Genomic DNA, 25051 nt, shown 5'->3' on the forward strand with positions numbered 1-25051 from the left:
GACCATAGACTCAGCACTGCCCATAGACTCAACACTGCCGATAGACTCAACAGTGCCCATAGACTCAACACTGCCCATAGACTCAGCACTGCCCATAGACGAACACTGCACCTCTCCATTAAGCAGGCCCCCTCCTCAACCTCCTTCCATTCCTCTTTTAAAGCCTCACCTCTCCTCCATCGCCCATTCTCTTCCCCTTCCATCCCCCACCGCCACCCCTCCACTCTTTTCTGTCCCTCCCCAACCCTTTTGTGATCCCTAAGTAACCCCTCTATCGCTGCCACTCATTCCTCAATCCTTCAACGCTCCTGCCATCTAAATAATGATATTCGCTCACCGTGTTGTCAACGATGTCAAATGCCTTTAGTGAAGGCGCTCTACAAACGTACAAGTAGATGAGATTGCCGTGAAGGGGCACCCTTGAGCTTCTTGGGGCCCGAACCTTTTTCCCTTTGTTCTGTCCATGCCTGGTGCCACCACTGCGCACGAGAATTTGCTAAACTTCTTCTTGGTTCTTTCGGCAAAGTCACGTAGAAGGGAAGTAATAAAATAATACAAATAAAACATAATAATTTTAATAAAAATAAAACAATAATTTATTATGTTTTATTTTTATTATTTTATTACTTCCCTTCTACGTGACTTTGCCGAAAGAACCAAGAAGATGAATCCCTGCAGCTTTAAATCGAAATTGGCTAAACTGTTCAATTAAACTGTGTTTTCTTTTACCAGGTAAGGCCCCACTGAGCTATGTAGCTCTTCTTCAGAAGCGACCGGGCTATCACAAACGACAGCCCGATCCAGTGGCGTATCGTCGTGTGCGAATGCATAGCAGCCAAATGCTCCAAACAGCGCGTTGTTTCTCAATGTACAGCGGACAAAACCAGGAGGGACGCGGAGACAAATCCACGCGACCACGGGGAGAAAAGCGAGAAAGACACGCAAACTCCAAATACACAGCAGGCGTCAGGCTGGGCATCGAACCCCGCGCCCTCCCTGTTACAAGCGTCGCGGCTGCGTTCCGTTCAAGGTGGCCGATCGTCTTTCCATTGGCAGAATTTCCTTAGATGGCAAGAGAGCAAAAACGAGTGTGCTCGCTCCGCGTTACCCAAACACAGGCCAAGTTTTACGCTCCGTGTCCTCTCTTCACCAAACAGTTATTCGTCAGCGTCACTCTGTTATGGAAAACGAGCGTGTGCTCGTTGTTCTATATGGGGCTGTTGTTCGCTCGGCAGCATCTTTCGGGGTGGGGGGCTTGACTCAACATTTTTTACGCGTTTCACCAAAAGCACTTTATAGTAAATTGTGTTTGGCCTTTTGTTCAAAGCGGACGGATCGATGTTACCGCGGTGCAATCAGAGGTCGCAATCAGGTGCCTGATACCCGTACCCAACCCGATACCCGTTACCCTACCCGATACCCGGCTACCCGTACCCGGCCGGGTACGGGTACGGGTAAGGAATCAAAACCTGTTTGCGACATCTGGGTGCAATACTCTACCGGGTCGATTCCATCTCCCCGCGCGGACGTACGGAACTTTTCCTTATACTGGATGAATCCGTGGAGCTATAAAGCTCTTTTTTTCACAGATGTCCAGTAAGGGGCACGTGGTCAGACCGTTACAAGAACAAACGATACAAAGACACCATTAGAGTGCAAAGAATCAATTTAGTCAGTGAGCCAGATCTTAATATATTCACCGCCTAAGGCAGGGGTCGGCAACCTGCGGCTCCGGAGCCGCATGCGGCTCTTTTGAACCTTGACCGCGGCTCCGGGGCGGATGCTAGCGAGGGGAGGAGGCGCACTGTGACACCTGCTCTGGCGTTGCCGCTGCTGACAGGTCGCCGCTCCGCTCCACACTGCCCGCCCGGTGACAGGCAATAACGTTGCCGTTGCTTTGTCACATGTTTGGAAGAAGTAAAAACCTTCCTGGGCAGCAAAGAGCTCACCTTTGCTGAGCTGGAACAGCCAGAGTGGCTGGAAAAATTACATTTTATGGTAGACATGACAGCACATCTAAACACGCTAAATACAACCCTTCAGGGGAAAGGAGGCACAGCCCTGCACATGCTGGAGGAGGTTTTGGCATTCGAGCGCAAGTTGACAGTGTTTGTCAAAGATTTACAGAGAGGTACACTGTCTCACTTTCCCTCTTTGAGAGAGTTCAAACAAAGTCATGATACGATAAATTTGGAATATTTCAAGTCTGCAATCACCACAATGCAAAGTTCGTTTGGGAAACGATTCTGTGAGTTCAGAGAGGAAAAAACGACATTACCCTTCCCTGTCACTCCCCTGGCGATCGATCCATCCCTATTGAATATGACTGCATTTGCAGGTGTAAGTCAACCTGATCTTGAGATGGAACTGGCCGATATAGCCGACAAAGATATATGGGTGTCCAAGTTCAAATGCTTGACCGCTACTCTTGAGGATGTTGCCCGTCAGAAGGCCATTCTGGCTCAGAATCATAAATGGAGTGATATTGAAAACCTTCCCAAACAGGACAAACTTGTATTCGAAACATGGAATGCCATCCCCAACACTTATATAAACATGAAAAAGTATGCATTTGGAGTCCTGTCGATCTTCAGCTCCACATATGTATGTGAGCAGGTCTTCTCCAACATGAACTATATTAAAAACAAACATCGATCACGCCTCACAGATGACAGCTTGCAAGCCTGTGTGAAAATGAAGGTGACGTCTTACAGCCCTGATATGCAGACACTGTGCACTGAGGTTCAGGAGCAAAAATCCCATTAACCAGGTAATTTAGCTATTAATTTGCAAAAATATATTTTACATTGTTAAGTGAAAAAGTCCTTTTTTTATTCAGATTGACAGCTGACTGCACGATCCTGTATATAGCAATAAGGTAAGAAACAATATATGCAGTGTTATATTTGTTTTAAATGTTGCAATGGTTTTGCGGCTCCCAGTTTATTTTTTCCTTCGGAAACGGGTCCAAGTGGCTCTTTATGTCTTAAAGGTTGCAGACCCCTGGCCTAAGGTATACCCATCGATCCATTTGGCGAACGTGGCGTGAATGACGTGATATTTCCCACTCATTTCACCCCGCTAGCACGTGCTTCACCGCTGTCGTGCCACGCAATGGAACCGGGAACCCCCGCTAAATCGGCGCCACCTCGCCGTGACGCCGGCGAGCGAGAGATCTGGTCTGGGGCCTCGCCGACCTAATGGGGAAAGTTTCTTGAATCGTCTCTGCACCGTAACGGTGACGTGAACTCTCGTCGCTTCCTTTGTCCTCGCCACGCGTCATCGCTGTAGCCGTCGTCGTCGTTGTTGTTTGCGGCGCGTAAATGATGAAGCGCGCTAACGTTCGTAAACGTTTACGAACAGCGCTGTGCATCGTTTCCCCATCGTGCAGTGACTTCAGTTATTTACTGCAGATGGTTGGCCTTGCATGTGTAAACAGACCAGGCGGGAGTGTTTGTGTGTGTTTGTCTGTGCGTCTTCATGCCATGGGGAGCGGTAGTGCAACGGTTAGCGCACTCCGCTACGAACCCGGCGACCCGAGTTCGATTGCCGCTCACGGCCAACACCCAGCGACGATTATCTGAACCGGTTCTGGGCCTCCCCTAGGCCGATTCAGCCTTAAATGAGTACCTGGTGCAGTGTGTAAACATTAGCACTAGGAAGACAAAGGCGGCCAGGCGTGGTGCTGATCACCCATCCCCTTTGTGTGACGTGCCGGCCTGCATAGGTGCTCGCTAACAGCACTTGCCCCAAACAGTCTGTTAGGCTATACGGGGGATCTTTGTCTTCATCCCTAGACTGTAATCACTTTCCAGGTTCAAAAATGTTGGAGACACTCCACAAACTTGTTTCAAAATGTAATTTTGTCCGGAGCAATATTTGGAGGATATGCTTCACGCAGCGTTATAAATATTCAACACATCATGGGGGAGTCAGTCGTCACTGTCAAGGCTGAACGATCTTGGAAGGAACTTCCCCCCCTCCCCCCCGCGGTCAACTTTCCTGCGTGGAACGCGCTCCACGAGTTTACAAACTTCCAATGAACGTCACGCCGCGTGCCCCGTGACTTGTGCACACGCGGCGACCTTCTCCTGACGTATGCGTTGGGGGTGGCCGGGGTCACGCTGGAGGTCACAGCGGCCGAGCTCTCCGGCACTTTGAACTGGTCGTAAATACAGATTGTAGAGCTGTCTTGGTGGCCAGCTGGCTCGGAGCGCAGTTGCATCGGACCAGCATCGCCAAGATATCCCGTGGTTCGAATCTGGCCGGTTAAACCGGGTTAACGTTACACGTCGTGTAAGGTTTTTTTTGCAGCCAATGTCATGAATCGTATAATTGATATTTGCGTAAGGCCACTATGTAATGCGTTCAGGCTATTCCGATTATTTTGCCGCTATAAATGTCCAAATGATAAGCCACTTTGTTCAGCTATCATTTGTGGCCAGGTCGCTTTTAAACAATAAGTTAATACCTCCGTGGTCTTTGTCTGGTAAGATGGGGATGGTTTAGTGTTATATTTGTATGTGTTTGGGTGATTGTTTGCCCTTCATAATAGAGCTTGTTTGGGTTAGATCGCGTAAATATATAAATGTGTAGTTAAAACCCGCCACCACCCGACACAGCCAACTAGTAAGGGTTGTCACGTAAACAGAACGTGCCAATTCGTCACTAGTACACAACTAGTGTGTAGTGTAGTGTAAAGCAGTGTAGTGTACAGTGGAGTGTATAGTGTAGTGTATAGTGGAGTGTATAGTGTAGTATACTAGTACAGCACACCGGTGTGTTGGAGAGCCAAGCCACAACATTTACAATCTGAGTACGACGCTTCGCCAGTGGCGGGTTTTAACGACACATTTTTATATTTACGCGATCGAACCCAAAAACCTCTATTATGGATGATATTGGTCGCGAAAGCCTACTGCGTGTTAAACGTGTTTACCCTTCTTGTTCTTTGCACTCCTATCGTGTTTATGTTTCGTGTTTGTTGCTGTAACGTCCTTACCCGCACCGACTGGACATCCGTGATAAAGAGCTTCATAGCTGATCGGCTTCCTCCAGTATAAATAGAAAGTCTGCTTCGGAGCTGACGGCCAAACTGTGTCGTCAAAACCCTCCGCCACCTAACGGGCCAAGCAAACTGAATTATCACGCGGGCGTACGGGCGTTTTATACAGGTAGGAACATGTTCCACACTGCCCACCAGGGATTTTTTGTCTGACTGTCTGTCTGTCGTGCATAAATAAATATATAACATAAACAGCTCTTTGATTGGTGGAGACCTACTGCCCTGTACGGAGAGGGGAGGTGCCTAAGGGAGGAGGGTCAGGGGAGGGGCCTAAGGGAGGGGGGGGCGATAGTTAAGGGGGCTGTCTGCCTGGCTACCTAAAGTCAAGTTATCTTTTATACATACAGGTAGGAACAACAGGTTCCACACTGCCCACCAGGGATTATTTGTCTGTCTGTCGTGCACGAATGCGCTATCCAACCAAGTTCCTACCTGCCCACTCCGAAGGAACGTGTCAGCTCACCGGCATGCTAAAGAAGAATTTTCGTGACCAGATTCAGCGAGTAGAGATACGCTCGCGACTTTTCGTTTGAAACTGCCTAAAACGAATTTCATGCTCACTGATAGGTGGCCAATGCACACACACACACAAACACATCAAATTACAATCTTGATTTGAAACTTTCGTGACTGCAGGAATCCATACTCTTTTTGGTTCTTTCGGTAAAGTCACGTAGGTAAAAAAAATAAAAGATCACGACGTTTCGATCGCCACACAAGCGATCGTCTTCAGGTGGGAAGACTTCAGGTGGGAGAGACGATTGCTTGTGTGGCGATCGAAACGTCGTGATCTGTTATTTTTTCTACCTATGTGACTTTACCGAAAAAACTGAGTACATCAAATTACATTTGATTATTCAACAAACATTGATTTGGCTCAATTCCAGCTCTTGAGAATGTTTCTGCCACGTAACGAGCGACGTTCTATCAGTGTGTGGTAGCGTGTGCCCCTTGTGGTGTAAGTGATACAAAGGTGACTTGAAGGATTTTTGTTGGGGAGAAGCTCTGTAATTTATCTCTCTTTCACAGCTGTTCTCTAACACATGAGACGCACTGCAGTGCGCGATTTCCGAAAGGATTCTTGAATTCGTAAACCACACAAATCTCTCCTTCTAAATCAGCTCTCGATTACTGCAACTCACGTGACTTCCGTGTGACCACTCCATAGATACAACAAGCGTCAGAGTCCACGACCTCCTTGATACCAGGCGAGGTAGTTAACATGTCACTGCTGCCCTGTTGAACTGCTGACTCTACTCCCCATCCAGTGGTGTGTCACGGGTAAAAAAAAAGTAGTACGTATTCTAAGAAAACAATTACAAAACAATCATAATATTGAAACGATAACATAATAGCCCGCTATTATATTCACTCTGCAAAAGTTTGGAGTGCTAATTTGGCATACAGTGTTTTGGTCGGATTTATGATTCAAACGTTCATAACAGTTTCGATAAACACAAGCCACAGAGAGAAATAAAATGAGGATGAATGGGTAATCTTCTTTTACGTGTATACATATTTGTGATATGGCAAATGAGACATCGCGAAAAAACCAAAAACACACCGACTGTATAATAATTGCAACCGCGACATTTATTACAAAAAAAGTTTAGTGAAGAAATATTACCATATAAAGTTTTTGCAAATCACAAACAGAAAACATTGCTTTGTAATTTTTATCATTATTTTATACATATATTATGTATTCACGTTCATTTCATATAGCCTATATAATACACAAACATACACCACTTATATACGTTTAGGAAATGGGATAATTTGACAGTCGTTAACGAGTGGGCCAGCTCCACTGTGTTTTCGGGTTGTGCCGCTTGCTGTTGCTTGGCACGATGTCCGACGTTTTGCTCCACATGCCGGGAGAACTGAATAGTCCATATACCAGGTTTCTCCTGATTTTTATTTTTTGGTGGGGGGGTGTGTGGGTGAATTATTTCCGTTTTAGCCACCTCCCAATTGAAAAGTCTGTAGAATAGCAGGACACTTACGCTTAGATACGGTGGGGTGGGGGGGTGTTGATTGTGCCACACCTGGCCCATGCGCGATGAGTCGTATTGCCCGTAAAACAAAAAATCAACACACCAACGTCACCGCCTTCCTGTCGTGTTTTCGGGGGCTCGCACCGCGTGTTGCACGGCATGATGTCCGACGTTTCGCCGAACTGAAGGAGCTCCTTCCAGCACGTGGAGCGGAGCGTCGGGACGTCACACCGAGCAGCAGCAACAACCACAACGACAACAACAACAACAACAACCAAAACAACAAGACGCTCTGCTGTGACCCGAATAACACACCGGAGAGAGCTACACGGCCACAACCGCAAAAGTCACCACAACCCCGCACCCGCATCACCGTTACCGGAGCAACGCAACATCGTTCGTCGGCAAGCCGCGCTTTGCCGTAAAGATTCCCAATTACGTCGCCGCTTGACGGCGCGGGTCGTCGAAGCCCCTAATTCCCCTGATTGACGGACCTCGTTAGTAGCTCCAGCCTGCGGAGGCGGTTGAAGAGGGATTGCACGTACGTGAAGACGCACTTGGAGTCGGGCCGATTGCCCATAATGATCATGTCTTCCACGTCCAGTAGAGGGTCACAGTGGGCCAAACGCCTGCAAGGACAATCAGGAGGAGGAGAAGGGAGGGAGGGGGGAGTGTGACGTGTGAGCGATGACCGGTACCGTTAATTTAGTCGGGGATTTCAGACGGCACTAACCCGCGGTGGCTAGGAGATGTTAACTCCCTCGCCTGGTATACAGGAGGTCGTGGGTTTGATCCCGACCCTGATGCCTGTTGTATATTTGGAGTTTGCATGTCTTTCTCTCTCTCTCTCTGCCTGTGGTCGCGTGGATGTTTCTCCGGGTCCTCCTGTTTTTCCCTCCATGTTTAGAATCAACATCCCGCGTTTAGGGCGTTTGGCTGCTATACATTTCCACGTGATAAGCCACTTCGTTGCGCTATCATTTGTGGCCAGGTCGCTTCTGAAAAAGAGCTACATAGCTCAGTGGACCTTACCTGGTAAAATACATTCGTTTAGTTTAGTTTTAGATTGCTTGGGAAGTCTCTGTGTGGAGGTTTCATGTGGCCTTTTGGGTCTGTGTTTAGCAAATATGTGTTTAAAATATATATCGATATAACTACCGTAATAACGATGCCATTTGAGGCAAAATTTGTCGAAAGTTGTTGTTATTATTTGACCCTTCCCGCTGAAATCAATAAACCCTAAATCATCCTTAGCCAAGGCGTAAGTTTCTGGATTATAGAGCGCCTTGAGTGAAGGCGCCTCTATAAATATAAATGAGATTAGAATTAGATTAGAATTAGATTAGAATTAGATCCCATTTACTTTGTCCCTGCGTCTGCTTGGCGAAAGCAGTCAAACATTTAGGGCACCCTTCGTTATTACACGCTGGGGCGAGTGGGCCAATCGGCGAACTCGAGTAATCATTTATACAGCACTGGCTATGCGTACAGTACACACATAATGGGACCTGGTTAACACGTAGGCTTTCGCGACCAATATTATTCATAATAAACGTTTTTGGGTTAGTTCGCGTTATTTATAAATGTGTCGTAACCCTCCACCACCCGACACGGCCAATCAGCCAAAAAGTGTCACGTTGACAAAGGACAAATAGTTCACTACTTTAGCCCACCGGTGTGTTGAAGAGTGAAACCACAACATAATTGGACCTCCCTTGCCAGTATCAAAATATAAGAATGGGTGTTACCCTTTCTGGAAATTAAACAGTTGTGTTAAGATGTTAAACTACCAAACAGAAACATTTTTCAAGGAAGCATGTCTGCATAGACCACGTATCCTTGTGGTGAACGTGCTCTGGTAGTATATGATGATGCATTGTCTTTGAAACTGATTGGTCCACACCAGAGACAGCTTTCTTTAGAGCCTAGTCTCAAACGGTGTTAGACCAGAGGACGCCAAAAGGCAAACAGCACAAAGACAACGCCACTATCAGGATATCGAGAGTACACACACACACATGTATATAGGCAGTTGCCATGTTTGGCGCTGAAGTCTCTCACAACACGACTAAATGATCTCAGTCTACGTCTTGCTGTTGTCATGGCCATGCTTCTGTCTGTGGTAGGGGTAGTCGTCTCGTCTCCGTCGTTTTTTTAGGTTACTTTGGTCGAACCCCGGGAACGTGATTTAGTCATGTGGCAGAGGTCGCAACCGGGTACCCGATACCCGTACCCTACGCGATACCCGGCTACCCGTACCCGGCCGGGTACGGGTACCCGTTTACGACCCTGGTGCGGCCGGGTACTGGTACCGGTAGGCCGTGAGTCACTGGTGAGTAACCGTTTGTCACTCATTTCGGGTAGGGTACGGGTAGCATACGGGTACCCGTACCCGGCCGGTACGGGTACCCGTTTGTGACCCTGGTGCGGCCGGGTATGGGTACGGGTAAGGAATCAAAACCCATTTGCAACCTCTGCCATGTGGGAGCGAGCGAGCGAGAGTCATCAAAATCGGGCCCCTAAGAACACAACAACGTGTGTTTCTGCTGCTTCGGTATTCCCTGTCCGTGGCCTTTGAAAACCCGACAAAGCGAAGGGGAATGTGACCGCTGGTTAAAAACAAAATTACAGCGGTGCAAATATCGGACGCCCGACGCTGAAGGGTGGGCCGTGCTGCCGGGGGCGCCGCTGATGTGTGTGCCGTAACGGACGGGCCACCCACGGTTGAGTGTGTTAGCCCCCCTCACACGAGCCGTGGGTTTCTCTGGGGGGGTGACTCGACTTCTTCCCCACGCGTAGCTAAGCCATCTCGGTTCATGGTATTGCCCAAACGTCAAAAATGCAGGAAACCTCCCGGAAATAAAGTGTCGCGACTGGCTCAGGCGTTGTTTGATAATTGGCCTGAGTATAATTGTTGTTATCATTGCTACTACAGTTCTGTATCTATGGGAAGCTGCCACAGCCGTGTCGTGGTTAGTACCCTGGACTTTCAATCGAGAGGCTGACGGTTCGATCTCTCAGCGTGGCAGTTGAAACGATGGCTGTTTCTTAATCCCTCCCCCCCCCCCCCGCTACTGTCGATCCAGCAGACCAGCAATGTCATAAGGAGTGGGAGACAAAGGCGGCCGGGCGTGGTGCTGGCCACCCACCCCCTCGTGTGCCGTGCCCGCCTTCATAGGTGCTAACTAACAGCACTTGCCCCAACAGCCTGCTAATGCTATACGGGGGATCTTTGTATTTGTTTGGTAAGGAGTGGGTAGTGTGGAAGAGTAGGCCAAAATGTCCCTCCCCCCACCACCCAGAGGGGCATCTCTAGGGCTCCCAAGCTCGCTCTCGTGGAGGCCCTTCCGGCAGCAGTGGCGTCAGCAAGAAATTGCAGGGCTGCGCCTTCATCTTTTACTGTGGTCGTGGGGGAAGTTTGTTGAAAAACAACAGCACGTTGTAGTTTGAGATCATAATGGATGGTTGTGCGATGCTCATTCGTCTAAGGCTCTAGGTTGTGCTTGACCCCCCCCCCCGCGATCAATACAGAATTAAGAATGCTGAACATTTATAGATTATTGAATGCAGAGGTTGTGACACCAAACAAATGATTTAATTGGACAGGGCTCCACAACAGGGGTAATCAGAGGTCTAAAGCCAAGGCCGGTACATTAAATTATCCTTAATTATAACGGGTTTTTTTAAAGATTCACTTTGTAAAATAATAATTTAGTAAATCAATGTAATGTCTTTTTTTTAATGCCATCCGACTGAAGTTTAAAGTGGTTATGCATAGCTGTCTGTCTGTAATGGGGCAAGGGATGCATGATAACTCTGGTAAAAAAAAAGAATGAAGTATGACCTCAAATTAGTACAATGTTGTGTTGCTATAGTCCAGTAAATCTTTTTTGGGCACATCTGCTACCCAACGCTCCATACCATCATTAAACATAAAAACAAAAACTTCGATACAGTTGACAATATATATATCATTCAAATCAAGTTGTGGCCGTAAGTTAATTGTTGTTTTTGGAAGTTGCCCTATTGAAAAGAAGCCAACTTGATCAATGGGAAACACAAACCGGCACTAGTTAGACACCCCCTCGGTGTGCTGGCTCTACCGGCTGAGGTGCACCCTCCTTGGCAAGGCCGATATCCGAGGCCCATGGTCTCATCGTGACCTACACTCGGTTTGTGTCACGTCGATGATGATTTCGATGGTGATGTGGTGAATGTCATATTTCTACAGACGAACGCATGTAACCCATACGCGTGTGTGTGTGCATGCTTTTTCTTCCTTGTTCAATTACGTTGCAAGAATTAATATAAATCTTGACATAAAGCTTCCGTGACTGCAGGAATTCATCTTCTTTGGGTCTGTCGGTAAAGCCACGTAGATAGAACAAATAATAAAAAAGAATTAAAATAATAACAAATAGTGTGATATTGTTATTATTTTTATTATTATAAAATAATAACAAATAGTGTGATATTTGTTATTATTTTTATTATTTGTTTTATCTACGTGGCTTTACCGAAAGACCCGAAGAATAAAAAAATAATATAGTTTGGCAATTATAGTTCTTTTTTAATTAAGCATTTCTTTCCCCCTGTTTAATCTTTCACGGTTAATTTACACTTTTTTTTCTTCCAATTTACTCCGAATGTCAGTGCGTTGCCACCTGTTGCTGTAATTTTTACAATACCCCCAGGTAGAGTTTGTAAAAAATATATTTTAATTTTCACTTTGGCCGCTGGTGCCCAGAAATCCTCCTAACCACAATAAAATGCAACTTTCAACAGTTTGGAACAGCTGACAAACTACCATTCAAGAATATTAATTCCTGATTTGAAGCTTTCGTGACTGCAAGGATTCATACTCTTAGTTTTTTCGGTAAAGTCACGTAGATAAAAAAATGAAATTAAAATTAATGAAAATAAAATAATAAAAAACCACCACGTTTCGGAGGCAACACAAGTCTCCGTCATCAGGTGGGACCGTCACAGCCAGATTTGCTGTATCAAGTGAGGCAGGGATTCCAAGATTCAAGTTCTTAAATACAAGTTAAGGGGGAGGAGAGGGGGGGAGCTTATCAGAATGTGGTAGCCAATGAATGGAACGTATCGAGAGGGGGGGGCTAAAAGAATAGTAACAAAAAGAACGCAGTCTGAATACTTACAGACGTCTGTGACTTACTGAATGAACGGGTGAGTCGTGTGAATTGTCGTAAGTTGGCCTAAACCAGGGGTCGGCAACCTGCGGCTCCGGAGCCGCATGCGGCTCTTTTGAACCTTGACCGCGGCTCCGGGGCGGATGCTAGCGAGGGGAGGAGGCGCACTGTGACACCTGCTCTGGCGTTGCCGCTGCTGACAGGTCGCCGCTCAGCTCCACACTGCCCGCCCGGTGACAGGCAATAACGTTGCCGTTGCTTTGTCACATGTTTGGAAGAAGTAAAAACCTTCCCGGGCAGCAAAGAGCTCACCTTTGCTGAGCTGGAACAGCCAGAGTGGCTGGAAAAATTACATTTTATGGTAGACATGACAACACATCTAAACACGCTAAATACAACCCTTCAGGGGAAAGGTGGCACAGCCCTGCACATGCTGGAGGAGGTTTTGGCATTCGAGCGCAAGTTGACAGTGTTTGTCAAAGATTTACAGAGAGGTACACTGTCTCACTTTCCCTCTTTGAGAGAGTTCAAACAAAGTCATGATACGATAAATTTGGAATATTTCAAGTCTGCAATCACCACAATGCAAAGTTCGTTTGGGAAACGATTCTGTGAGTTCAGAGAGGAAAAAACGACATTATCCTTCCCTGTCACTCCCCTGGCGATCGATCCATCCCTATTGAATATGACTGCATTTGCAGGTGTAAGTCAACCTGATCTTGAGATGGAACTGGTCGATATAGCCGACAAAGATATATGGGTGTCCAAGTTCAAATGCTTGACCGCTACTCTTGAGGATGTTGCCCGTCAGAAGGCCATTCTGGCTCAGAATCATAAATGGAGTGATATTGAAAACCTTCCCAAACAGGACAAACTTGTATTCGAAACATGGAATGCCATCCCCAACACTTATATAAACATGAAAAAGTATGCATTTGGAGTCCTGTCGATCTTCGGCTCCACATATGTATGTGAGCAGGTCTTCTCCAACATGAACTATATTAAAAACAAACATCGATCACGCCTCACAGATGACAGCTTGCAAGCCTGTGTGAAAATGAAGGTGACGTCTTACAGCCCTGATGTGCAGACACTGTGCACTGAGGTTCAGGAGCAAAAATCCCATTAACCAGGTAATTTAGCTATTAATTTGCAAAAATATATTTTACATTGTTAAGTGAAAAAGTCCTTTTTTTATTCAGATTGACAGCTGACTGCACGATCCTGTATATAGCAATAAGGTAAGAAACAATATATGCAGTGTTATATTTGTTTTAAATGTTGCAATGGTTTTGCGGCTCCCAGTTTATTTTTTCCTTCGGAAACGGGTCCAAGTGGCTCTTTATGTCTTAAAGGTTGCAGACCCCTGGCCTAAACGATTCACTCCCCCTTGCTATTCGATGAATTGTCACAATGTGGAGTTGGAATTGCATTCAACAATGTTGTTCATGCGATGCATTGTATCACCCCGCAATGGCTGCAAGGGTTCAATTAACTCTTCTCGAATATAATTTCTTCTCACGTAAACGATTAGGTGTATGTGTAATGACCGAAAATATCCCCAAGACAACGTGCAGCCTAACGGTTATTCAAAGATAGACGAAGGTCTCCGATTGGCTGAAAGAGGCCTCCGCAGGGATTGGTCGGCAGGCAGGCTTTTGAAGTGATTGGAGGAAAAGGTTTCGAATGAGAATAGGCGGGAAACAGAGTGGAGCCCAGAGGTGACGGTTGGGATCCGTTCGAGGGGAAGGATAGGGATTGGCTAAGGGAAATACAGTGAGGGAACATTCGAGAAAGGGGGACTGGAAAGTTAGAAAAGGGCAGAGCACAATGGGAGGGGACGTTCGAGGGAAAGTACAGCTTCAAGAACCCCACGACCTCCTGTATACCGGGCGAGGTAGTTAACCGTCTCGCCACCGCGGCGCAGTTACATCCTTGTTCGCGAGTCAATTGCTAGGAGGAGCGCGGCACTCACTCGGCGCAGGTGAAGGCGAGCTGGAAGTTGTGCCGCGGGTTCTGCGGACTCAGCTCGGAGAAGTCGAACGCCTCCGGGAAGTAGCTGTGCACGAGGGCGCAGAACGCCATGCCGTCACACCAGCTGGACGAGAAGTTCCTGACGCTCACGTTCTGTGGACGACGGCGACAGTTTGCGTTGGCATCATTGGAACCTCATTTGCCAGTTAAAAATATGATAATTGTTTTTTTACCCTTCTATCTGGCAACAAAACTGACACCTTTTTTTACAAGGAGTCATGTTTGCATAGACCACAATACCTGCAGCCATAATGCAAACAAAAAACATAACTCTGATAATATATGCACTGTCCTTGAAGTTGATTGGTCCACTCTGATGGTGCATTGTCTTTGAGTTGTGCGCCTTTTGGCGTCATCTGGTCCAACCCATGTGAGACTAGGCTCTAAGGAAAGCTGTCTCAGGTGTGGACCAATCAACTTCAAGGACAGTGCATATATTATCAGAGTTATGTTTTTTGTTTGCATTATGGCTGCAGGTATTGTGGTCTATGCAAACATGACTCCTTGTAAAAAAGGTGTCAGTTTTGTTGCCAGATAGAAGGGTAAAAAACCAATCATCAGTTTGCAGTGGCTTTTTGACGCAATAACAACCGAGGCTGAACGCGGGACTACCAGTGGCGCAGTAACTGCATCGTCAGCTCAGGGGGTGCGGCAATTGGTCAGGTGGGGCCCCAATATTTGATTTGTCTCGCACGGTCGCACTTAGGCTATAACATGTCACGGCCTCCTCTTAATCACATCGTGACACTCAGGGTCGCGAACATTTAATGCCGTTAGGATTCTCCGTCTTCGCAAAATTCAGCCACTACAGCTCCATATTACCTCTTTGCAATGTTACGTGACTGCTCTTATTAAGTTAAAATTCAACGTGGAACTAAATGAAAGCATTTTGGTGAAATCTACATTTAAACCACGGTTTCAATAAGTTTTAGTTCGTTTACACTGTTGTTACAAACATATCTCGTGGTGGTTATATTCTTGGATCTTTCAGTAAAGTCACGTAGAAGGGAAATAATAAAATAATAAAAACAAAACATTATGAAATTCTCACAACGTTTCGGCCAAAACACAAGCAGCCGTCCTCAGGTGAAGAACAGAGCTGTCGGAAAGACAGCGTCCTATTGTTCTTCACCTGACGGCTGCTTGTGTTGTGGCCGAAACGTCGTGAGAATTGTATTATGTTTTGTTTTTATTATTTCCCTTCTACGTGACTTTACCGAAAGATCCAAGAATATGAATCCCTGCAGTCACGAAAGCTTTAAATCGAAATTTAAATCTCGTGGTGGTTGTCAAGGAGATCCCAACTCATAGCTTTGGCCATAAGGGGGGTTTGCAAAGGCACCCCCCGGTCCCCACACTCGTGACGCTATTGGCCGGGTAACGCATCGAGGCTGGCGCAGAGAGAGAGAGAGACGGACACCAGCGTGGAACAGAGCTATGGGCTACCCACCGCATAGTTCTCCGTGCGCGTCTTGCACCACTCGAGCGTCAGCTGCATCACGTTGCCGGGAGACATCACGCTGGCCGAGCGCTGGAGCGGTGTTCCCTGGCCGCCGGGCCCGAGTCTGCGGCGAAGTGCGTCGACGTCACAACGACGTCACAACGACGTCACAACGACGTCACAGCGACGATGACGGTGGCACGAGTTACCGAGCGAGGTACGGCGCCGTTTAAGTAACAAAGACACACAACAGGTGTGTTCACAATCTACAGACATACGTATACGTGTACGTCATCAGTTTTTCTTCCGAGTGCTGAAGGAAAACTCAAATAAAATAACTTTATAAAATAACTTAATCAAATAAAATAACTTTATCAGGGCCATGCGGGAGGGTGTGTGGCACAGTTTGATGCCAGCTATCGTAGAGTATGGTCGTGTCTCTACAGTTCTCTGCGGTGAGCACATTATTTTTTAAAAACAACAGCGCTATGCCCTTCTAAATAAAGTTAACACTGAGCTGCTTGTGCATTCCGAGATTCGGCAGTGAATGGGACCCACCCTGCAACTTGCAGTCATCTCGAAACGGGAAAGGCTTAACATAACAAATAACCTCGCTCAATTCAAGAAACGTGTCAACTCTTTATCTATTGCATGTTTTTATCGTGCTCTATGTTACTGGCCATGTGACGTTTTTGGCCTGTGCTCAGCGAATATAAACAAAAACACGACAAATCCACGATCCCCCATAATGTCTTGCGTCTGTGTCACGTGACCCCAATGCACGTGCAATGCTCTCTAAATAATAACACAGCCACACCTTCGGCTCATCGGAGCTGGTGGTCTAAACAAGGCTGAAAGCAATGCATGTGGCAATGTGGTGGTCACATGACACGCACGCGAGACATACGGATGCGAGTAGTTGCACCTCTGCGTGAATTAGGGGCCGTCCGTAAATGACGTCACGCAATTTTGGACGATTTTTGACCCCCCCCCCCTCGTCACACATCGTCACAAAAATCTGACCACCCCCCCCCCCCCCTAGGTGCGTGACGTCATTTATGGACGGCCCCTTATTTCTATTTGTGTCCAGAGTTGCACGCATGCTTCAGCTGTGACGGGTTTTCTCAACGTGTGCAGAAAGTGTTTAATTTGAATTATCCAGGGCCGTTTCCAAAAAAAGGCAAATCACTCTTATTTCGTAAGCCCTGTTGAATAGCTGAGGTGGTGGCAACTAATGAGCCCGCTTGCAATGACGGCATGGGACACTTGAGTGGTGGTGGTGGTGGTGGAGAGGTCAGTACCAAATTTGGCCTCTAACGTCCCACCAGGCCCGGTACTGACTCCCAGTGCCAGGTAATTTTTGCGAAGTCCAATCAATCCTTGTGAATTTCACACCAAGTATAGGCACTAAAATATACACGGATATAAATGAAATCCAAACCTTTGGAAGCATCCCAGGGCTTAGATTCTCATTGAACATATATATTTGTTTCTGGGGGGGTCGCTGGTAGACTGCAGTAGGTGGCACGTGACTCGTAGGCACAGCCATAGCCATAGCAAGAGATAATACTGGACGTGGTGTGCCGGGCACATACATATTTTCAGAGTTGCTGATAAATTCGAGTAGATGCAACGTGACTTAGCCAACAGCCATAGCCAAGACAGAGATAATACTGGACAATGGTGGTCGCTGACATGGATGGATCTGATTGACATTAAACCCTGGTTACATGCCCCTATCCACAGGGCTTCTTTTTATTCTTGCATCTTCGCACAGGGGCCACGGAACGTGTGAAAAAATGCAATTGAAAGGAAGGAAAACTCCTGTGAACAGAGGCATTGACCTTAACAAAACCAATTTTTACCAAGGCACAAAACAAAATTTCAATTTTCAGAGCCTGAATTTAGTCAAATGACATGCAGCATGTTAATTTGTTTAAGTTTATTTTTAAACAGGCCCAATGCTGCCGATGAGACCCAAACAAGTGGGAACCCTTAGCAAGGGCAGCCATCGCAACCGCACCTGCCATCCTTCCTTCCAGGAGGGCCCTGCGCCCGGCAGCCGAGAGGACTCGCGTTCGTGCCGCCGCAGGACGATTGCTCCGGCTTCGTCGTTTGGTCGCCACGCTGATGACGCCATGAGTCCCAACCGCGCGAAGCACTTTGGGAAAAACAAAAGTCCGCGAGAATATTGACTCGGCGTGAAAACAAACGTGAGCGGCGCGGCGACTCACGAACAAATGTACGCGGCGCGTTCCTCAGCATCGCCGGGTTCTTACCCGTCAACAGTCGCAGACTGCTTCGTGTGGCTTCCACTTGGCGACTCGCCTGTAAAAATGAACAAAGGTCACGGCAGCGTTAAACATGTTTTTCTGTCGCCTTCCAGCTTTACAGCCCCGAGCGGGTCAGCGCTGGAGCCGAGCGGCTCGCAATTCGAAACGTTGCGGGTTCACATCCGGGTCGGGAAGAGTCGGCTCACACACTCGGCATCGATAAAACGAGCGCCTCCTTTGTGCAAAAGTCAATGGCGGTTGTCCCATAGGGTTATACTTGCACCCATCATAGCAATGTGGAATGTCCTGCTCTGGCTCAGGGCTTTTAATTGCAGATGAGCGCAGCCTCAGTGCTCATTTGAGCTGAAAATCGCTTTGCCTTGTTTGCTATTGGATGGTGTTTATAGGCTATTTGAAATGACTATTTTAATTGGTTTTTGTGTGTTATCATGAATTTATAATGATTCTGCTCGATCAGTGTCATGGCATGAGATGAAGTATCCATGTGGAAGACTCGCAGAGCAGTGCGTCATCTTGTGCTAGAGAAAGGCGCGATGAAGGAGACATCACAGAACTACATCTCAAAAACCTTCCGATGTCCCTTTTCTATTGACACGCTAGGTAGCCCACTTTCCCGCGCACACTGTCGCAGACAGAAATGTTTTGTCACGTGACACTCAAATCTAATTCATGTCTTTCTACTTAAATGTAGCCACATTGAGCGATGAACCAATTTACCACGACGCTTTGTAAAGTCATTGATGAGCAAGCCAACAACATCAACTGGCTACGCTTGAGAAGCCGGTTTAATCACAGGCGCCTGAGATCCGCCCAAACTGAACATCGGTGAAAAAGAGCTTCATAGTGCATTGGTTTCTGCCAATTTGAAAAATGATGCTGAATTCCATAAAATCAACTCTAAACTTTTTATTTTACCAGGTAAGGCCCACTGAACTATGTAGCTCTTTTTCAGAAGCGACCTGCCCACAAACGATAGCTCACACGAAGTGGCTTATCATGTGGAAATCTATAGCAGCCAAATTATAGGAAAACACCGGAGAATCCGGAGAAAATTCACGCGACCACGGGAAGAGAGAGACATGCAAAATCTAAATATACAGGCGTCATGGTTGGGATCGAACCCACGACCTCCTGCATACCAGCTGAGGTAGTTAACATCTCGCCACAATTCAAACCGAGCATCTCAGCGGTTCTGGCACCTTTTGTTTGAAGACCCTCTTAAGAGCTCTACTCAAACCGATGAGACTGAAGTTAATCAGTTCGGGTATTGACATCTTGTCAGTCTCGGCGTGAAAACCACGTTACAAACACACGGCGCCAGCGAAGGCACGCCTCTGTGGTGCGCCGTGTAGGCCAAGTCCCGAGGGGTGCGCATTTAGCAATATCTTTGTTGCCCTTTTAAATCTCCAAACGAAAGGAGCATAGTTTATGTTTGCCGAGTGACAGCCACGGTTTCAGCGATGCCGGGTCCTTCCCGTAGAGGTGATTGTCAAGTGGGTTTGTGCTCATTCAAAATGTATTCTGCACGGTACCCACGCCACAGCCTGCGCCCGCCTGGAAGACCCCGAGGGTTGAGAACCACCTGTTTAGATTTCCTTGATGGAGGTGACCATGTCGTTCCCCAATATGCCGTGCGCGGTCACCCCAACACTGCTGCTACCTCTTAGGCTTCTTGTCCGGGCCTGCCCAAGGCTTCGGGGCGTTTCGTGCACGGCGCTAAGGCAGGGACGGCGATGGAGGGGGCCGATGTCGGCCATCGGACTCCCCAGGTGAGCGCCGACACCGCCGCGCCAGGCCAGTGCGCTGGCCGAACGCGCCAGTCCAGAGAGAGGGGTGCCCAAGGAGCTTGCCAAGTGGGCAAGCGAGAGCTTGTCTCCTCGGTCACGTCGCTCTTCCGTTGCTCGCTTGTCGGTCGCTGGGGACCGCGTGGCTGATGGGACAACACGACGACGTCTTAACATTTCTTGGCACCCGGTTGTTTGATTTCGTGAGGGAAACCAGTGACGAGTTTTCTTGTATTTGAATCAACGATTGTGAGTGGATGAAATTATTTAACACGATGACTGCCCACGAACGACGACAACGTGACCGACAATGACGATACGCTATGAATAAGTGTGACTAAAGATGCAAACTAAGATAATTTACTTAATTTATGAGAGACAGCAGTGCACCAAGGAAGATGTCAAAAAAAAAATGTTGGTGTTCAGCTATATTTGGGCGACGTGAAAAATAAAGGGCGCGCAGAATTTCACGCCCCTCACGCCAACATTTAATAACGAATACCGGACTGAATGTTTGACTGCCGTCGTCGGCTGAGATAACGACCGAATGGATCCAAGGCCTGAGTCTCGTTTACATTTTCAAATTCTAGATTTGAAGCTTTCGTGACTGCAATGATTCATATTCTCAGGTTTTTTCGGTAAAGTCACGTAGGTAAAAACATTAAAATTAATGAAAGTAAAATAAAATAAAAAACAAAACAAAAATAATAAAAATAATAATAAAAATAAAAATAATAATAAAAATAAAATTCACTATTTTTTTTATTTTTGTTTTGTTTTATTTTACTTTCATTAATTTTAATGTTTTTACCTACATGACTTTACCGAAAAAACCTGAGAATATACATTTTCAAAGGTTTTCCTTAATTAGACGAAGGCGATGACTAAAAAAAAGTCCATTAACAGCGGTCCATGCGGCAATAATAAGCCTGAAATTAAGCGTGGTTTGTCGCCTCAAAATGGCGCGAGTTGCGTGGCATTTTCATGAAATGTCATCAGCGTCAAAAGTGAAGATTTTATTTTATTATTATTATTCACATCGCTGAGCACAGGCCCCATGTACGGTAGCAAAACGGCAAGAAGCCAGCGGCAATCAGCACTATCAACGCAGTCGCTGATCGGAGTTAACGCGTCCCTTGAATTGAGCAAGGTTGTAAGAAATATTGACTGTGTAATAGATAAAGAGTTGGTACGCTTCACTGATTGAACCGGGGATAAAAATAATAGTCTGCAGCGGAAATGTAATAATGGGGAGCTTTGTTATTTCTCCTCCCAATTTAAACGCTTTAATTTCGGAATTGGATTTGTCAGCGCAAGGTCCTGAATAATTGTACGGAACAATGAATAAAACATTAATCAACAGTCACGAAAGCCTTTTTGTAGACCTTGTTTTCAGATTCACTTTTAAATAATTCACAGCCTTGCTTGGGAACATTTTTTTTATGTTACCAGGTAAGGACCACTGAACTACGTAGCTCTTTTTCAGAAATGACCTTGCCACAAATGATAGCTCAACGAAGTGGCTTATGTCGAAATTTACATCAGCAAAATACTCCCAACGCACGGTGATTGTAAATTTGGAGGGGAAAAAACGGAGGACCCGGAGAAAAAATCCACGCAACCACGGGGAAAGAGAAGGAGAGAGATGTGCAGCGCCCAAATCTACAGGCGTAAGGGTCGGGATGGAACCCACAACCTCTTGCATACCAGGCAAGGTAATTAACATCTCACCACCATAGCTTTACCAACAAAATAAGCACGCACACTCTTCCGTGACCCTCCTCAGCGTGGCCCTGGCGTTCGGTAAACTCACCTCGCGATTCCCGGCCCACGTCCCGCATGGCGGCACGGATCCTCCTGCGCTCGTTCACGTCGCCGGTTCGATGGAGCTGCGTCGGGGCGGTGGCGGGGGCGGTAGAGCGCGGAGAGAATAAACGTCGCGAGTGGCGAAGCAGCGTGACTCGTACTGTATCATTAGCGGCGAACAAATCGATGTACGTTGGATCAGGGGTCGGTAGCCTGCGTCTCCGCAACTTTCTTTGGCTAAATCCGAGCTCTGAGAATTGCAATATTGGGTGAGGCGGCAATGCGACGGACATTACTCTCATAATGCATAGCGGGTGGGAAAGTGCAACCCTCTACTGTGTAGATCCAGAGGTCAACCTGAAGGGACCTCAGAGGTAGCTCTGTGATATTCACTTCCACGGATCATTGTCTAACACGAAGGGTCGCGCTGCTCTGCAAGAGACCAAAATCGACCCTTCGTGACAAGATGCCGATAGCACATTCGGAGATAAAATTGTGGACAATTTACAAAAATAGACCTTTTTTAATTTTTTAAAGAGCCACAGTATGTTAAATCTCTGTTCCAGTGAACGGCAAACACACACGCACGGATCACGTGAGAACATTCCTCTGCCGGCTTTGCTACCCACCAGGTCCCAGAGCGCCTCCTTGTCTCTGCGCTTGTCTCCGCCATCTCCCTGGGGCTCTGCGTCATTCCCCCACACGTCCAGTCGAGCCGATCGTTCAGCCTCGACGGTTATGCTCCTGCTGCTGTGGCTGCTGCTGCTGCTTTCATGATGTGACTCCACCACGGTCCAATGTCCACCAGTCAACGCGTCCTTCTCCGTCCTTTTCTCTCGCTCCTCAGAGCTGTGTCCACCCTTGAACCAATCCTCCTGTGCAACGCGAAATTGGAGCTTTTCCTCCGACTCCTCAGCCTCGTGTTCAACTCTCCCCCATTGCTTCTCTGTGAAGGGAATTTTGATCCTTTCCTCCGTCTCCTCGGCATTACGTCCACCTTTCAACCGTTCCTTCTCCGCAAAGGCAACCCCGAGCCGTTCTGCCAGCTCCCCCGCCCCGCGTCCACCACTCAACCGGTCCTTCTCCGCAGGCAGACTTTCGAGACCTTCCTCGACTGTCTCACGAGACGGCCGCCCGCCAGCCGGAGGGGTCGCGCTCGCGAGCACCTCGTCGCGACCCCTCGTCGCCGTAGATGGCGCCGTCAGCTCGGATTGCCGTCGACCCGGGGATGCTTCCTCGTCGTCCCTCTCCTCGCCCCGGTACTGCGGGCCGCACAAGGGTGGCTCGCCAACGTCCACGGAGCTTGCCTGAGCGAGCTCCGTTCTGTCCGCGCGTTGCCGTTTCGCTTCTGGGGCGGTGGGATCTGGCAACGGGGAGAGGAGATGCTCCGCCGGCGGTGACCTTTCGTGACCTTTTGTAAGAGGGAATTCATTAGGCGTAGCCGTGTCTGTCAGCGTGCATTTGCCCCCTTGGCTTTCTCCGACGGTGATTGTACGCTCGCCAGAAGGCGTACGCGTGCGCGCCTCCTCGCCCTCCGAGGGCTCGGCATCATTCGCCGGCTCCGCCGGCTTTGAATGTTGGAAATCGTCGCGGTGCGTCGGCGACGGCGGACCCGCGTCGTGGCCGTCGCTCGGCGCCCGTCGCTCTTCGCCGTTCGCCGCGACTTCGTGACAGCGACTTTCGCTGCTGGCCAAAGGCCACGTGATGGCACCGTGGGCCAGCCCAGCGTCATTGGGAATGCGCGCAGATGGCGAATCGGGAGGAAGCATTCCACCGATTGCATATTTTCCGTCCGGGGAAAGCGCAGCAGGCCGCGTCTCGGAGGAGTTTTGCACCGCGGTGAGAGCGGGTCTGCCGGCGCTCTCGGTTGACCACTCCTCTGCCGTTGGCTGCCCCTCAAGACTCCTGCAGAGACGCTCAAATTGGGCAACGAAATCTCGGCAGTCTCGTTCCTGGGGGGTCTGGAAATTGTGCGCGCAGGTGCTGACGGTTTGCGCTCCGAACATCGTGGTAACGGCGCTGGTGGCATGACAGGAACTTAGTGTTATCCTGGCAGCGGATCTGGAATGATTAAGGCTTGGAACGTGGTCCGTTTTGTTGTCCCTTGATAGAGCCGTCCCCGAAAAAGGCATTGGAGGATGATATTGGTGCCCGATGTGAGATATTTCTGATGAAAAATAGATGCTGCTGCTGCTACCGCTGCTGTTGTTGTTGTTGCGGTTGTCGTTAAACGTGTCCGATTTCGCGAAAACAGTGGCTTCTCTTGCAGCTTCCGCACAACAGGCGGCGCTTTTTGCCACGTCGCGCTCTGGCACACCGGCGGCGTCGCTCTCGTCGCCAGTCCCGACTGTTGCCCTCGCGCACGCGGCAACACCGTCACCCGGTGTACCCGCGGTGTCGCCCGCGTGGCCCGGCAGCGAGCCGGCGGCTGCCTCTGCGCCATCGGCCGACCGCCCGTCACCCTCCCACACGCGCGCCGGGGCGGTCTCCGCGTGGCCCACGCGATCTCCCTGCCCGACCGCGACTCCTCTTGCCTGCATGCGACCGCCGCCGTCTCTTGCGGCGGCGTTGCACCGCGCCGCAGCTGCCACCGCCGTGTGTCCATCCTCTTCCCGTCGCCCGGCGGCGTCATCGTCGTCGTCGTCGTCACCACCACTACCGCCGTCGTCTTTCTTGCCCGCGACGCCGCCGTGCCGCTCACCGTCTCTCCGGCCTCCGCTCCGGCTGCGCGACGCGGCGCTGGCGGGGAGCGGCTCCACGTCGCGACGCGCTGCCTGAGGCGTCCCGGTGACGACGGCGGCGACGGCGGCGGCTCCGGCGACGCTCGTGCCGGCGCCGCTGCCGCTGCGCAGGAAGAGCGTCACGGACTCGGAGCTGCAGCGCGCGCCGGGCTGGACCCGCGGCGTGCCGTGCGCGGAACGTAGAGTGATCTTCTTCTGCACCGTGTAGCTGGTGCCGGGAGATAGAGGCGATGGAGCTTGGAGGTCGGAGCTCGCGGCCGTCGGTGCCGCTGGTGCCGCCGCTGTCGACGGTGCTGCCACTGATGCTGATGCCACTGCCGCCACCGGCTTTGCCTGTGTCTCGTTGTGTCCATCTGTTGCAGAGAGAGGGGTCATAGGTGACGGAGTTTAGAGAGGAACACATTTATAAAAATTGTACGTCATCCATTGGAAAGGCCAAAAGGCTGAAAGACTAAAAATATTTTTTTAATTATCACGTGGAGGCACACATATGCTATTACCCATATTGCTCCACGGCAACGCATAATGGACATCTGTGGAAAAAAGCTTTTTAGCTCATCGGATTCCTCCAGTCTAAATAACGATTCCGACAACGGGTCCATGCACAGTCAGCAAAGTAGTGCGGAAGGATGTCCCGCCCGCCGGAGTTACGTGCGAGGCGCAGCTAACACAGTGGCGACGGCCGACGCAATCGCTCAGTGGCGAGCTCGCAAGTATTCGAACTTTCCAGTGGGAG

At 48.7% G+C, this 25051-nt stretch overlaps 1 protein-coding gene across 1 annotated transcript in view; it reads right to left on the reverse strand.

The window, feature by feature from the left end:
- Window positions 1-6637: 6637 nt before the first annotated feature.
- The window catches only part of LOC144730826 (uncharacterized), a 58509-nt gene continuing 40095 nt past the window's right edge, over window positions 6638-25051 (reverse strand). The window contains exons 4-11 of the mRNA XM_078611601.1: window positions 22204-24668; window positions 21582-21657; window positions 19645-19914; window positions 17970-18018; window positions 17714-17851; window positions 15700-15814; window positions 14191-14342; window positions 6638-7691 (exon numbers count right to left, since the gene is read on the reverse strand). Of these exons, the coding sequence (XP_078467727.1) occupies window positions 7535-7691; window positions 14191-14342; window positions 15700-15814; window positions 17714-17851; window positions 17970-18018; window positions 19645-19914; window positions 21582-21657; window positions 22204-24668 (3422 nt within the window). The 3' untranslated portion in view covers window positions 6638-7534. The remainder of the gene's footprint in view (window positions 7692-14190; window positions 14343-15699; window positions 15815-17713; window positions 17852-17969; window positions 18019-19644; window positions 19915-21581; window positions 21658-22203; window positions 24669-25051) is intronic.

This window comes from Lampetra planeri, chromosome 37 (assembly GCF_965212315.1).
Source record: "Lampetra planeri chromosome 37, kcLamPlan1.2.h2, whole genome shotgun sequence".
NCBI lineage: Eukaryota > Metazoa > Chordata > Hyperoartia > Petromyzontiformes > Petromyzontidae > Lampetra > Lampetra planeri.